This window comes from Drosophila erecta, unplaced genomic scaffold (genome assembly GCF_003286155.1).
Source record: "Drosophila erecta strain 14021-0224.00,06,07 unplaced genomic scaffold, DereRS2 tig00000126-arrow-pilon, whole genome shotgun sequence".
NCBI classification, from domain to species: Eukaryota; Metazoa; Arthropoda; class Insecta; order Diptera; family Drosophilidae; genus Drosophila; species Drosophila erecta.
The window spans coordinates 1108538-1122590 of NW_020825209.1; the positions used below are offsets into that span (position 1 = coordinate 1108538).

General features: G+C 53.9%; 5 protein-coding genes across 6 annotated transcripts; 4 read left to right on the forward strand and 1 right to left on the reverse strand.

The window, feature by feature from the left end:
• The first annotated feature begins 341 nt into the window (after nt 1-341).
• LOC6550586 lies at nt 342-3582 on the forward strand. Of its 2 annotated transcripts, XM_026981651.1 has the most exons (7): nt 342-397; nt 451-546; nt 718-917; nt 993-1215; nt 1276-1371; nt 1453-2623; nt 2746-3582. In XM_026981651.1, exons 2-7 carry the CDS (start codon nt 477-479, stop codon nt 3086-3088), a joined length of 2103 nt encoding a protein of 700 aa, XP_026837452.1. In that variant the 5' UTR covers nt 342-397; nt 451-476; the 3' UTR covers nt 3089-3582. The 2 variants fall into 2 exon arrangements, with proteins under 2 accessions (XP_026837452.1, XP_026837451.1); XM_026981650.1 differs by having other exon boundaries at nt 718-1215.
• LOC6550587 (activating signal cointegrator 1 complex subunit 2) lies at nt 3571-6233 on the reverse strand. The gene is made up of 5 exons (XM_001976709.3): nt 5978-6233; nt 5755-5915; nt 5088-5690; nt 4734-5012; nt 3571-4674 (listed from the first exon to the last, which is right to left on the reverse strand). Exons 1-5 carry the CDS (start codon nt 6092-6094, stop codon nt 3633-3635), a joined length of 2202 nt encoding a protein of 733 aa, XP_001976745.1. The 5' UTR covers nt 6095-6233; the 3' UTR covers nt 3571-3632.
• Nucleotides 6234-6495: 262 nt separating this feature from the next.
• Nucleotides 6496-9861, forward strand: LOC6550588 (putative ATP-dependent RNA helicase SoYb). The gene is made up of 4 exons (XM_001976710.1): nt 6496-6777; nt 6864-9098; nt 9163-9474; nt 9541-9861. The coding sequence occupies exons 1-4, from the start codon at nt 6496-6498 to the stop codon at nt 9859-9861; spliced, it is 3150 nt and encodes a 1049-aa protein (XP_001976746.1).
• A 568-nt stretch (nt 9862-10429) lies between these two features.
• LOC6550589 (mitosis initiation protein fs(1)Ya) lies at nt 10430-12892 on the forward strand. Its single transcript, XM_001976711.3, has 2 exons — nt 10430-10665; nt 10728-12892. Exons 1-2 carry the CDS (start codon nt 10624-10626, stop codon nt 12807-12809), a joined length of 2124 nt encoding a protein of 707 aa, XP_001976747.1. The 5' UTR covers nt 10430-10623; the 3' UTR covers nt 12810-12892.
• Nucleotides 12893-12977: 85 nt separating this feature from the next.
• On the forward strand, nt 12978-13905 carry LOC6550590 (RING finger protein vilya). The gene is made up of 3 exons (XM_001976712.2): nt 12978-13394; nt 13456-13619; nt 13692-13905. The coding sequence occupies exons 1-3, from the start codon at nt 13038-13040 to the stop codon at nt 13903-13905; spliced, it is 735 nt and encodes a 244-aa protein (XP_001976748.1). The 5' UTR covers nt 12978-13037.
• Nucleotides 13906-14053: the final 148 nt, after the last annotated feature.

Consider the following 14053-nt stretch of genomic DNA (forward strand, 5'->3'; position numbering starts at 1 on the left):
ACTGCCCGTTGGCCAGTATTAGAACAACGATAGCCGCGATTTTTGACGGCATTAGTTGATACATTTACAGACGCGAAATAGCCAGTACAATGGCATTCGAGACTTTTGCATATCAGCTTAAGATTCTGGGCGAAGGGCTGAACAAACTATTGGACGATAATGGCGCACAAGTAGGCTGCTGGGTCACAGTTTAGACAGGGCAGTCAATCCTAATCCCATTTGGTTCATTTCATGTAACTCCATGTAACACTCAAACAGAAGCCGTCTGACACGACAAGCGACATTTGGATTTCAGAGGACTCTCTTGCCTCCTCGCAGGACGGGGCCCAAGGAGTCATTGCTACCGAAGAGAGAGCAGACTTCGAGAACCCCTACAGGCGCAAACTACGGGCAAGAGGTAATAAAAATAGTGCTTGGTTGACACATGTATTTCTATTCCGATTGCTGCAGGCCCTGGCTCCATTAAAGGCGAATTCATGACCCCCAAGTTGGCCAAAAAGCGGAGCTTCCCGAAATGCAATGGCGACCAGCCGGATGCCAAAAAAGGTAAGTGGTTGGCTGGGCAAATTAGCCTAGCCAAGTTTATATTCGACAACCCAAGCTTAATTTAAGCAGGCAATGATTCTTGTGATTTAACTCAATCAAAGAATAGGCCTTAAATTTTCCCGCTATCTGTCAACATGGCCGTTTACAGTTTCTTTTTCCGCTGCTTTCCAGCACTGCTCTTTGAGCGATTTGTATCGATATACGAAAGAGAAATAAAATCGACGCCTGAAATCGCAAGTAGTCAAAGCCGCAAACAAAATTACCAAAACAATATCGCATCCGAGATGTCCGCAGGAGCGAGCGCAAATCCGGAGGACAGCCTGGTCAAGTTGATTAACGACTGCAACCTGGAGGACAATGGCGACGCACAGGTAAGCTGTCACCCATCGGTCAGCCCGGCCAATCAAACTGAATTCCAACTGGTTCATTTCATGTTACCGTGCAAGACGCCCCAATCCCAGGCCCAAGTGGAGCCCAATCACAGTGCTTCATTTGCGAGCGGCGACATCAGCGGCGGAAGCAATATACTGTCCGATGATTCCCGTGCTTCGCCGTGCAGCTTCCTCCACTCGTCCGAGATTTGTAACTCCTCTGAATTCGAGGATCTGGCCAAGGAGTTCGTCAAGGACTCGTCATACTTCGAACTCTCCCTTGATTCAGACAACCGCAGTGAGTGCCGAACAATGAGTAATAATAATATTAATTATAACACTCCGACCGCAATAATAGCTCCTCGTTCCGAGAGTAGCGACATGGAGACGCCGAGGTCAGCCGTGAAGCGTCACCCGCCGGTGACCAACGGCGATGGGTTGGCCAAAAGGAAATGTAAGTGAGGGTAGCCTGACAAGAATTGCGTAGTCGAAATGCTCTGTAACGTAAACTATTTTCGAAATCTTGACTACGCAGCTTACCGAAATCTGAACGACATGCCCACGCCCTCGAATCCGCCCGTGGTGACGCGCAGTGGTCGTGTTGTAGTTTCGCGGACAAACCAGCAGTTTGTCTACTCATCCTCCCAGTCGAAGGACGATGACGAGGAGAACTCCGATGATTTGTCGCTGGATGCCGACGACGAGGAGTATGAGGGAGATGATTTCGAGCAGCCCAAGTGGACGGGTCGCAAACGACGTAGCTTAAGAAACAGCAGCAGCAGTGCCTGCAGCACCGATGGCAGCCACTCGTCGCCGGAGACGGTGCCTCCGCTGGTCTATCTCGAACTGGGCGGTAAGGTCGTGATCGTTAGGGATGCGCCACAGCCCAACATCGTACTGGAAGACGATGAGGAACTCAAAACGAAGATGCACAAGTTTTTGGGTCTGATTGCGTCACGTCGCAAGCTTTACAATCCTGAGGAGGATTGTAATTTGGATCCGGAGAATAATAATGAGAACAATGAGAAGGAAGTCAACCTATCGATTACTCGTATGGCCTATTCATCGCCCACGTCTGAACCAAGTCCACTTACTCCATCACCCACTTGGTCAAAGCTGAATTTATCGCATATTCACACGCCGACAATGGAGGAGCGCCAGGCTAAAATCAGGGATGACTTTGTGCTAAATGCCATTGTCCACTCCTTTGAGGAGGACACTCCGAACTCGGTCAAGGAGCCCATTGATCTAAGCGATCTTCCAAACAAGAAGGAGATAGCCACCAACTGCCGCCGCCACAAGAGCAGTGTCGCCTGCCTGGAGCGACATCCACATTTCTACGGATTCGTTCAGTCGCTCAGTCCGGCGATCTCGATCAACATGTGCCATCCACTGGCGCTCAAATACCGACAGACCGATTTCATCCAATGCAAAGTGCCATTGGCCAAGGCGCTGTTCAACATGTTCAACCACGCGATCTTCCACTGCGGCCTGCAGGTGCCAATTGTTTGGAAGCACTCCATGAACACGCGCTGGAAATGCGAGCTGACCATCGATGCCTCCGGCAAGCGCACCGCAGAGATTCTCCTACTGCGCAGCTTGGATACGGCGGCCGAGCTCATCCAGCCCCTGCTGCATGAGATGTGCCATGTGGCGGCTTTTGTGTTCAACCGGGAGCTAGGTCACGGCGACAATTGCCGCAGATGGTAAGATTCTTGGTCATGACCCCACTTTTAAGAGACATACTGAATTATTGGCGGGGAACCTACATAAATGGTTTTGCTCTTGCCGATGGTATTTAATGTGTGTCTCCACTTCCTTTCCTCAGGGCCTACCAGGCGAAGATGGCGTTCCCGGAGATACCCACCATCGACGACTGCATTGGTAGCTTCAAGTATACGTGCACCATGTGCACTCGCTGCTCCTACGGCGTGGCTGACTGGAAATCGCACAAACTGCGCTGCTACTACTGCCAGTTCGAGGTGACCGTGAAGCCCTTTTGCAAGAAAAACATGTACGACGGCGTCCGGTCGGATACGACGATGACACCGTTCAAGTGCTTCATACGGGACAAGTATTTGAAGCTGGGCGAGGAGGGGGGCGCCAATCACTCCTCGAAGATGGCGCTGCTCAACGCGGAGTTCGTGAAGATGAACGCAACGAGGGATTAGAATGCAGCTGCCTAGCTGCTGACACTTCTGACAATTTGCAGAATATATTTTATAAGTACTATACGAACAACCATTTTGGGCACCACATGAATGCAGGAGCCCACTGTAAACGCGCTGTGACCTACTTAACTTATACATTTAATACAAACCCTTACAACCTGTACAATGGCACTGGCCCGGATTACAACGAGTTCGGCAGCTTGTCTATACTGTGTATAGACAGGTATATATCTTTATGTTAACTGACTAATTACATGTGAATACTAACCTTAGTACCACGGGAACGCTGGTGGCCTTATGAGAAATACGCTGTGCTATGCATATCGCTATTTTCAATGGAAATCAAAAGAGAAATCAAAGCTATTTTAATATGAGCAACAATCATTGTTACATGTTCGAATGAAAGTCGTTTTTTTGCGTTTGATGTTTGTTTTTGTACGCCCACTTGTTATCGGCGCCCCAAAATAAAAACATCAACGATACAAGTACACCAATTCGAAATGTATTTACTTCCCTCCAAGTGGGCTGGCTCCTTGGGCCGCAACTAACCCATCATTCCCTTGCTGCGCTTGAAGGCCGCACCCGCTTTGCGATTGTGATTGGCACGGGACGACTTATGGGCCTCCTTTTGCCCACGACTGCGTTGGGTCTGCTGGGACTGGCCCTGGCCCTTGGGTGCGCCCACCACAGCGGGACTAGCTCCTTGTCCACCGCTCTTCTGGCCGTACTTGGCCATCTGCCGCTGCTGGTAGCGGGCACGTACAACCTCTGGATTTTCGCAAAAGTCTCTGTTGTTGCGCTTCGACGGCTCCGCATCCGAGCCGCCGTCGGAGCTCTCCTCCTCGTCATCGTCCACCTCGTCCTGTGCCTCGTAGGCGGCATGGGAAGCAGCACCCTGGAGTCTCGCGCGCTGCAGGCTCACTGGCGGCGCTTGACCATCGTTTAGGGCCTCATAGCTGTCGTCGTACTCGTCGTCATACTCGCCACTCTCGAGCGCCGTCTCCTCCACCATGGCGTAGTGCTGGTAGCGCTCCTTCAGCTGCTTCAGATCACGCTTGTCGTCCAGTAGCTGTTCCGCATTGCGCGGCGCGCCGGGCAATCCCTTGCCCTGCTTAATAATGCACTCGGGCTGGTCCCGCGTCAGCACATCGTAGCGATCGCCATCGTGGACATTGAAGTGCCGCAGCCCCGTTTGGCGTTGCATCTTGTCCTGCGGATCGGGCGGAATATACACCTCCTGTCGATCCATTTGCGCCAGATCCGGCGGCAGATTGTCGTCCAGAATGGCGGCAATGGCCTGTTCGCTGTTCTCGTAGCGGGTGAGCAGACGCCTTATAAAGCCTCTGCCCAGATCGGGCAGCACATCCAGCACGGCGGTGACCTCCAGGTCGATATCCCTGGCGGTGGCTCCGTTGGCCGCCGGTGATGGCTGTGTCGACGTTCGCGAGGAATCCTCGTCCTCGAATTCCCCGTCCTCCTCCTCGGTGTCCACGTTACTGACCATATCGTCGGCCATTATGCCGTTGGGACAGCTGCTCAGTGCCTTCTGGTAACCGGCCACCACAAAATCCACCTTGTAGTTCTTGCTGGCGATGCAGAGATTGCGAATAACATTGAGTAGCTCACAGTACAGCAGACAACTCACATGTTTGGGCAACGCTTGACCAGCATCGCCATGTCGTGCTCCAAGGGATACTGCCGCTGGTAGTCCACAACGAAGGCCTGGGCGGACAGGCACTCCTGCATCACTTCCACCAACTGCTGGCCCCGTCCCGCCTCCATCTGCAGGCAAATCACTCGACGGATGACGACGAGAAACTGCTGACGCGTCTCGTTTAGCCAGCGCAGCGACTGTGCCCCCGGGTTGACCATGTAGATGTTCTTGTACAACATGGGCACTGTCATATCGTAGAAATTGGCGATGCTGCGAATACGAAAGGGAAGGCAATAGAATCACACAGGCCACCGATCACTGCTGCCCATTAGAAACGCGGCGCACCTTTGAGCCAAACGAAGTTGTTCGATGGTTTCCAATAGCTCGGGACAGAGGAGCAGCAGCAGGCGCAGCGTGTAGGCAGAATCCATGGCGTAGAGCACCACATCGTCGTAGGGCGTCTCCAAGTCCGCGTCCAGAGGCGCACCGCCGCCAGCCCCCTCGCAGCCCTCGTTCTCCACCTGGATCTGCATGCTGAGGAAGGCGCTCTCGTAGAAGATCAGCGCCTCCTTCAGATCCTTTCGGTACTCCGGCTGCAAATTCAGCACCTTGTGGAAGATCTGGCGCAGCAGCTCCACATTTGTCGGCTCTGCATCGCCAACGCAGATGAGCAGATCAAAGAGCATTGGCACAGAGATCAGGTAGTTGCTGTACAGCAGGCTGCTGTGCTGCTGCGGGCTAATCCACTCCGAGTCGGATTCCTCGCCGGTGCACAGTCGCATTATCAGACGGACGACGAGATCTAGTAGCTGTCCGTACAGCCGGTTGGCCTGTTCCAACTCCTTGTCCGGGCTGGCATCCGGCTGTCTGTAGTAGGGATTGGCACGCTGCAGGAATGTGACAACGGCCGCCATGGCCGACTCCTCGTAGACCATGTAGGACCAGAATCTGGCGAGGATGTGGTAATGTGGTAATGTCTTTGACATAACGAGCCGTACACGATGTTACTTACTCGTGCTGCGTCAGGCTGAGCAGGAACTCCATGTCCTGGCGGCAATTGTTGGCCGCAAAGGTCCACTCCTCCAGAGCAGCTCCGGATTTGAGGCGGCCGTAGGAGCTCATCATGCAGACGTAGCTGGCGAAGGGCTTCTCGCGTCGCACCCAGTGCTCGTCCTACCGATGCATGCACATATGGATATTGTTATCTCGCCGAAAGCGGCATCGTGTCCACTTACCAGTGCCGGAACGTTACGGCGCACCCCATCCTGGCCAGAAATCGCGAACTTCAGGTCGCCCAGCGGCAGTTTCTGTGGGTTGCAGTTATTGTTGTTGCTGGTGTCGTTGTCCAGCATCTCGCCGACTTGACCGCACTCGAATTTACCTAGGGAATTTACCTAGCTAATCAAAAATACAACTTAAGGCGAATTTCGTGCAGCGCAAGGTGGCAGCACTTTGGCAAGGTGGCGCACGAAAGCTCAGCTTGTGACGTCACAGCCTGCGTACAAGAGTTGCCAGACGGTCGGAGCGGTTCGATTGTTGGTATGGACACGAGTAATCGAACTTGAAACGGCGACGTCAAAAAAATTCAGTTGGTTCAAAATTTCCAAGGCATTAGGAGTTTTGTGCCAGCCATTAAAAGCCATTAAAAGGGCCATAAAACCCGGGATTTGTTTACATTCCAATGCGCATGCTGTGACATTCTCGCCGTATTTCGACACTCGAAAGTGACGCCTCGTTGTGTAGCCGCCGCACCATGAAGCCAATTGGAGATCACCAAGTGCCCAGCTTCAAGGTGGAGTCCCGGGGAACCTGCATCACCTACGCCAGCCCGAGATCCGGAGCAGCTGCCCACGACTTCTTGGCGCACACCCTGCAAGAAGGAGACGCCCACAAATGTAGAACCATTTTGATATGTCAGCAGAATTGCGAGGCCGAGCGTCTGAAATCGGAGCTCGCCGAACGGGATGTGAAATCGATTCTCCTGCTAACGCACGATCCAATGGCCCGCCAAGTGCTGCTCCTCTGGTCCAAGGGGGTGAGTTTGAGTTTGAGTGTAGAGTGAAGAGTTTGAAGGCTCTAGAAGAACGGGCGCTAAAGTCCACACTTCATCCTCTTTTCCAGTACATTCACCAGGCTCTGATTCTATGCGATGACATGCTCGAGTATCTCGGGGGCGTCGAGGCGAACCTGGTCATCCATACAACGCTGCCGGAGCTGAACACGTTCGAGGAACGCATGAAGTGGCTGAGCGGGTTGAAGGTGAAAGCCGAGATGATGGTCATCACTCCGCGCCACGAGGAGGATAATAAGAAAGAAGGCAAGGATGAGGTCGAGCTGCCCCTGAAAGACATCAAGCCAGTGGTCAAAGTAGCTCCTCCAAATTCCAAGAAGACACATGAAACAAAGGAAACTATGCCAAATTCTACAACTGCGACAATTTCAAAAAACGATGAAGAGCATCGGATGTCATTAAGCGTAAGGGATACTATGGAAAAGCGCCTAGAGTCTACAAATCCAGAAACCTCCAATTCCCTGGAGAAACTGCAGCTCGACCAACTCTCTCTTGAGGTGAAAAACACAGATTTGGCGATGGACGAATCCTCTCTAGCTGCTGGCAAGCCCAACGCTCCTGGAGACGCTCATCTCAATGCTGAACATCCAACGGGGGCTTCGGAAGCCGAGTTCCAAAAGTTAAAGGCATGGAAGCTGCGAAACGCATCTAAAGACATGGCCTTACCGCCTCCTCCTTCTCTTCCCATTGAAAAACCGCCCGGCCTGGAGCTGCCTGATACCACCACATCTGATCTTGGCGTCGTTGACGACACCACTTCGCTGGATTCCATTACAACTGTGCAGGATTATCCTGCCTCTCCCGCAGTGGAACCCTCTTCTGCAGCGGGACAACTTTTCTATAACTATGGCGTGCTCACCTGGAGTCGCCACTTGGTTGTGCCGTGCTACGATTTGGGCGGAGCGCCGGAAATTAGCACCGCCATCAGGCAGGCCATGTTTCAGCTGGGCGTGGCCAAGTTTCGTGCGCGGGCGGTCCAGAGATTCGCCTGGCCACATGTATCGTCGGGCAAATCCGCGATAGTTGTGGGCAACATGCAGATCGGGAAGACGTGGTCCTACCTGCCCACTGTGTGCCAGAGCAGCCACAAGGAACTGCAGTGCCGTCCAGCTGATGGCCACGGACCCAGCTGCATCTTTGTGTGTCCCAACCAGTCGCAGGGCAAGCCGATCGGCCGCTGGATGGCCACGATGTTCCGTTCGCTGGGCAGTGAGGTGGCATTCGAGGATGTGGTCACCCTCTGGGACAAGAGCCATGTGGCGGATATCGTTTGCCGTCTAAGTCGGCCCGTTGGCATCCTGCTGACCAGCGTGGACTCGCTGTTGGAACTGCTGGGCCACCACACGAGGAACTCGCCCATTTTCGATGCCCAGGCGGTGAAGTGCATAGCCTTGGATAATCTGAATGACATGATTCGTTTGTTGCCGGACGCTACGATGAAGCTGCTTAAGCGATTGCCCGAAATGATCAAGCTCACCCAAGGCCAAACTAAGTGCAATGTCTTCGTCTCCGGCCGCATCTGGCACACCGATCTGATGGTGCAGCGCATCCTGCCTCTGATGCCGCCCGACGTTCTCATTCTCTTCGAAGACGCCTTGGAGGCGAGTGTCTATGGCGGCGTCCAGCTGGACATAAAGGTGGTGGAGGGAGAGGTGAAGATCGAGCACTTGATGCGGCTGATCGAACGCAGGAACAGGTTCGTCGAGGAGCGTGCCGTTGTGGTCTGTTCCAGCTCGACAGAGGTACGTCATCTCCGCCGTAAGCTGAACGCGATGGGAGGAGTGAATGTGCAGACCATCGTCTCTTCGGCGTGCTACTCCAAGTGGTCCACGGCCGGGCTGCTGCTGATCACGGACGAAGTGGTGCCGAAACTGAGATGCGGAAAGATCACGCTGCTCATCCACTACAGCTTGGATACCAGTTGGATGCGATTCAAGCACCGCTTCGTCCTGTTCTACGAGAACCTCAGATTGCAAGCGCCGCGTTCGGTCGGCCAGTCCGTGATCTTCGTCAAGAGCACTGATGTGGACAGCATCTGGATGCTCTCCGACTTCCTTCTCAAGCACGAGCTGCCCAGGCCCATCCATTTGCTGGATATCATTTCGCAGCGACGCCTGACCGAGCCCCAACAACCGCGGGGACAACTGAAGCTCTGCCGCCAGCTGACCGCTTTCGGGGATTGCCTGAGGCACACCTGCAGCTACCGCCATGTGCTGTGGCAACATGAGGTGCTGCCACCGAAGCACTATCCCACCGCGGGACAGATTCGTTTCTCGGTCCTGACTGTGAGTATTCTCGATATGATAACTTAAAAGGCCGTCCATCCAGTGACATCTTCAACTTTGTCAGTGCAACAGCCCCGCTACCTTGTCGGTGCGTCTGAGCGACCAGTTCCCCACAGTGGTCAATTTCCTCAACGTTCCGATGACCCAGCTCGGCAAGGACGTGCAGCGTCACTACGAAGTGGAGGAGAACCGGCGCAGGCATCCCAATCCCGTGCCCGGCGAGCGAGCGGTGGTCAAGAATCTCAACCGCTACGAGCGGGCGGACATTGTGAATGTGGAAAACAATGGCAAGGTTGCGGTGCAACTGCTGGACACGTCCACCGAAGTGGTTTCCTCCAATGCCAGCCAGGTGTACATCTGCGATGAGCTCTTCAAGGTATGGATAGATTGCCATTAGATTGCCACTTAGAGGCACAACCTGTAGACTGATGCCGCTTCACAGGAACAACCCAGAGAGGCGATGGAGGTCAGGATCACTGGCCTGGAGCCCCAGAGCCTGGATCGCCTCTGGCCGGAGGACGTGCGCAATATGGTGCGTAAGCAGTTCTTCAATCGCAGGCAGAACAATCGCAGCAGGCAATTCCATGCCGTCATACAGGCCACCATCCAGCAGACGATCTTCGTTCGCGACGTGCACGACGAGGAGGGCAATGACCTGAGCAGCTTTGTCACGAATCGCTTTCGCGCGCACCACGAGCAGCGTTGTCTGGACAAGCTTACGGCGATGGTCCAGAGCGCCAGGGAGTTCCCACCAAGCTCCTAGTTATATACAATCTTGCTTGCCCAAGCAATTGTTTATGGCAGGTTCGCCATGGAATGGTTCTATTGCGAACCTGGTTTCCACACAAAACCAAATCAATTTTTTTTTATTTCATACCTGTACATTTTCCAACGATGCTTTGATCATTCCAAACCTATGAGTAATCAAACATTGCGCCTTCCTCGCTCGACGTTCACGTTCGCACTCAACGTAGCTGAAGAGCTTGCTCCTTATATATGCTCCTTCCTATGCTCGAAATGATTCCTAACGTCAAATAAGTTGCATGTACCTAAGCGCACAAGTTTGGTGCCCAAACAAATAAATGAACGTGGTAAATGAACGTTCGCACTCAACGTAGCTGAAGAGCTTGCTCCTTATATAGTTGTTCCTATGCTCGAAATGATTCCTAACGTCAAATAAGTTGCATGTACCTAAGCGCACAAGTTTAGTGCCCAAACAAATAAATGAACGTGGTAAATGAACGTTCGCACTCAACGTAGCTGAAGAGCTTGCTCCTTATATAGTTGTTCCTATGCTCGAAATGATTCCTAACGTCAAATAAGTTGCATGTACCTAAGCGCGCAAGTTTAGTGCCCAAACAAATAAATGAACGTGGTACCTATAATTAACCCATTGCACCGAACAATCGATATAAATGAGACTGGCTAGTCCAGATGAGGTTGCCTGCCATATCTAACTGAAGAACCGTTTCATTTTCGTGTGAAGGTGTACGTCCATGTGTTGAATTCGCAACTCGCGCGTTTGATGTCGTTTTCCAATGTCCTAATCATGCGACAGCCCGATGAGGTAGGCACCAAACGCATCCAAGTTTCCAATTCTGCCAGTGCCAATTCTACCTTGCTTTCCAGGGCAAGTGCCACATTTGTAAGCGGATCTTTTGTTGCGGCAAATGCCGCCAGATGCACCAGTTCAAAGCCCACGCCATTGCTGTGCGCGAGCCATTGGGATTGAGAGCGGCGGGCGGCGGCATAGCCGAGCACCGCCATCAAATGGAGTCCGGGGCGGTCACCATCTATGTGTTCTGTCCGATCTGCGAGCGGCGACCGCTGCTGCTTCGCGAGGAGATGCACGGCGAGCTGCTGGCCCACATCGAGACCTGTCACCTGCCGTTGAGATGCCGCAAGTGCCAGCGCAACTACACGCGCGTCGACGATCTGCGCGAGTTTAGCAAGTGTGTGGATCAGCAGCAGAGCTGCGCGGCGGCCAGCTGCACTGATGCCACCGGCGTCACAGAGACATCGAAGGCGACGCTGAAGAAGGCGGCCAATAGCACAGCCATTTCCACGCAAACATCGCCGGCCGTGACGCCCATTTCGCTGATCAACATGCGCTGGAAGGCCAAGAGCCGCGTCACCCACGAGGAGTTCATCAGCGACAGCGTCTCCTCCATACGCAACCTGTCGTCGTTCAGCAACAGCTCCGTTCGTCGCTCTATCGGCCACCTGGGCGTGAATGCATCGGAAGCTGTGGAGAAGGGCAAGGTGATACGATCAACGTCGACGCCGCTGCAGGTGGAGTCTGTTTTCGCCAAGCCCAAGGAGCCGATTACCTTCAATGCCTCCACTGGCGGTCATGTGTCAAGTATCTATCACGAGGAGCCCAGTCCGGCACCCGAGACCAATCCCGTCCAGCAGCAGCAGCAGCAACAGCATCAGCAGCAGCAGCAGTCGTTGCAGCAGCGCGCCTGGAAGATGGGCGCCCGCAACAAGATGAGCGCCGCAACGCCGCTGCGCCAGGTCATGTCGAAGAGCATTCAGAAGGCATTCGTGGAGCACGGCGGCATGATGGTCCACCAGCCCCCTTCCGGAGTAGTCCAGCGTCGAGTGCGCCTCGATCTCAGCGAGCACAGTTCCTTCGAGGCAGCCGGTTCGTCCGCTCTGGACCTGCGACTCTCGCCAGCTGTGCGGCGCACACAGAGCGAGTCCAGCGCCTCGGAGGTCAGTGGCAGTGGGGGCTCGAGCTCCAGTTCCTCACGAAATCCCAATCAATGCAAGCGGCAATTCTTGCTGTCCGCCCAGAAACTAACCACCGAGTCGATCATCATCACCCGAACGAACTCCAGTTCGCAGGAGAGCTCCTCCACGGTGTACAACTCCTGCGAGAGCGTTGAGATCATACGCTCCACCTCGGAATCGGCGGAAGTGTGCCATGTGCCGGCCATCACGCCCATTCGTGTCACCGGTGCCGGCATCAACAAGAAACAGATCAAGTTTGAGACGCCGCCCAAGAGCAACCAGCAGATGCGACCAAATGGCGAGGGTGACGAGACCAAGGATCAGTTTTTCACGCCGGAACCGGGTACGCCGGAGCTGCCAGAGCGGCGTCGCCAGGCGATTGTCCCGCGCCAGCTGAGCGGCGAGTTTTCGCCTAAGAAGGATAAGTGCAGGGATAAGGGGCTGGCGGTCCTGGCCCTGATCTCACCGCCATTACAGTGTCCCAGGGCGCGTCCTCCGTTGCGGGAATGTCGCCAGCAGAGGGTCTATAGCGGTGTGCAGGATGTGGGCGAGCCAGAGGACGCGGATGCGGACGCAGAGGAGGAGGACGAGGTGTTCCGGCCCACGAACGCCTCCACGCGCAACGACAAGAAGCTGGATGCGCCCAACTCCGGTCGCCTGTGGTCGCTGATGACCTCCATGATGCGGCTGCCGGCCAGCTTGCGCGGCGAACGGGAAAAGGATATGGATAGGGATACGGATAAGGATAAGGAGAATAAGGAGAATTCGGGTTCACTGATCCGTCGCTGCGCCTCCATCGCTGGCTCCTTGGTGCGGCCCAGTGCAAGGGACTCCGCCGTGGAGGACCACCAGAGCCTGAAGAGGAAGCGCACCCAGACGCTGGACAACCAGTACTGCCCGATGTCGCCGTCCAGCTCCTCGAAGCGCTACCGCATCCGGCCCAGAGAGCCCATCGAGCGCATGCGTCGCCAGTAGGATATACGTTTTAACCCGAGCAACTGTGTTCTAATTGTGCATTTCTTGTTTTTTCTCTTAATAAATAAATGTTTTGTCCAGCATGAACCGTTATGCGCAGCAGCAGTTGGCAGGTTCGCAGAGCGGACGTCTGCTTCAGAGCTGCCAACTCGTTGCATCGATCCTGTTAATAACTTCAATCGAATTTATGTTGTGCATGTTCAGTTGAATTCGCCAACGGAACGCCACATGTCGCGATCAGAAGCAAGTGAGGCGGTGGAGCCGAACGCGCGCAAGCTGTGGATCCACTGCAACAGCTGCTGCGTCCTGTTCTGCGACAAGCAGCACGCCTTCTTCCTGCTCGCCTGCCACCACGTATTCTGCGAGCGGTGCATCAAGGTCTCCGCCGGCCGGACGCCCAGCGACGCGCCCATCTTCGAGTGCCCCACCTGCCGGCGGAGCGTCCGTGGCCGCCAGGTGAACAACTCAATGCCCAACCACTTTAAGCAGCTATTCCATCCGGAACCCTTCACCGTAGGCAACGACTTTGTTGAGACTTTCCAGCGAGGCAACCACCGCCACTTCGACAAGTACAAGGAGAGAAAGGTTCGATTAGGCGATCGCTTGGTTTCAAACAGCATTTATGTGTGTATTCCTTCGTCGGCAGGAAATGGAGATGGAAAAGCTGTGCAAGGACATCGAGGTGGCCAAGTCCGTGTGCCAGAAACGCTTCCTGGAGGCGCAGATGCTGCGCGTGGAGCGCAAGAAGCTGATGCAGCGGTCGCGGTACATAAAAGCGGAAGTGGCCAATCGGAAGGCGGAAATGCATAGGTTGTATAGTTGGATTCCATTGCCCAAATTCCCATTAATGCATTTTTTGTATTGTTTTGATACCCGCCCTAGGATTGCTCAGGCCTCTCGGAATCGCTCGTTGACTTCCCAGGCCCCATCATCCGTCCAAAGTTCGGTCCGTGGACGTTCTCGTGGCCGTGGAACCTCGCACTCATCCACTCAACGCCGATTGAAGGATTCAAGGGATTCGTTCCGGAGTTCATCAGCCAAACGCAAGCAGATCACCAGCTTCATTCACCCGCCCAATCACTCGTTCGATCTGTAAGCTAGTGTGGATTTTAAATCCAATGTTCGAGTGCTTTCAATTTCCCCTAAATATTATGTTGTTGTAAATAATTGTTTGAAAACATTTAAGTAGTGCTGTAGGCTTTCAAATAATAAACTGCTAAGTTTACCGTAACCGTTAAGTTTCA

Excerpts from the sequence above, each read along its gene's own strand:
- LOC6550586 (XM_026981650.1), top strand. The coding sequence starts at position 477 with ATGACCCCCAAGTTGGCCAAAAAGCGGAGCTTCCCGAAATGCAATGGC. Across the intron at positions 1,372-1,452 it reads TGGGTTGGCCAAAAGGAAAT|CTTACCGAAATCTGAACGAC; the intron begins GTAAGTGAGGGT and ends TTGACTACGCAG. Across the intron at positions 2,624-2,745 it reads GGCGACAATTGCCGCAGATG|GGCCTACCAGGCGAAGATGG; the intron begins GTAAGATTCTTG and ends TCCTTTCCTCAG.
- LOC6550587 (XM_001976709.3), bottom strand. The coding sequence starts at position 6,094 with ATGCTGGACAACGACACCAGCAACAACAATAACTGCAACCCACAGAAA. Across the intron at positions 5,691-5,754 it reads CTCAGCCTGACGCAGCACGA|ATTCTGGTCCTACATGGTCT; the intron begins GTAAGTAACATC and ends CATCCTCGCCAG. Across the intron at positions 4,675-4,733 it reads GTCAAGCGTTGCCCAAACAT|CAAGAACTACAAGGTGGATT; the intron begins GTGAGTTGTCTG and ends CTGCATCGCCAG.
- LOC6550588 (XM_001976710.1), top strand. The coding sequence starts at position 6,496 with ATGAAGCCAATTGGAGATCACCAAGTGCCCAGCTTCAAGGTGGAGTCC. Across the intron at positions 6,778-6,863 it reads TGCTCCTCTGGTCCAAGGGG|TACATTCACCAGGCTCTGAT; the intron begins GTGAGTTTGAGT and ends CCTCTTTTCCAG. Across the intron at positions 9,475-9,540 it reads TCTGCGATGAGCTCTTCAAG|GAACAACCCAGAGAGGCGAT; the intron begins GTATGGATAGAT and ends GCCGCTTCACAG.
- LOC6550589 (XM_001976711.3), top strand. The coding sequence starts at position 10,624 with ATGTCGTTTTCCAATGTCCTAATCATGCGACAGCCCGATGAG. Across the intron at positions 10,666-10,727 it reads TCATGCGACAGCCCGATGAG|GGCAAGTGCCACATTTGTAA; the intron begins GTAGGCACCAAA and ends CTTGCTTTCCAG.
- LOC6550590 (XM_001976712.2), top strand. The coding sequence starts at position 13,038 with ATGTCGCGATCAGAAGCAAGTGAGGCGGTGGAGCCGAACGCGCGCAAG. Across the intron at positions 13,395-13,455 it reads ACAAGTACAAGGAGAGAAAG|GAAATGGAGATGGAAAAGCT; the intron begins GTTCGATTAGGC and ends CTTCGTCGGCAG. Across the intron at positions 13,620-13,691 it reads CGGAAGGCGGAAATGCATAG|GATTGCTCAGGCCTCTCGGA; the intron begins GTTGTATAGTTG and ends TACCCGCCCTAG.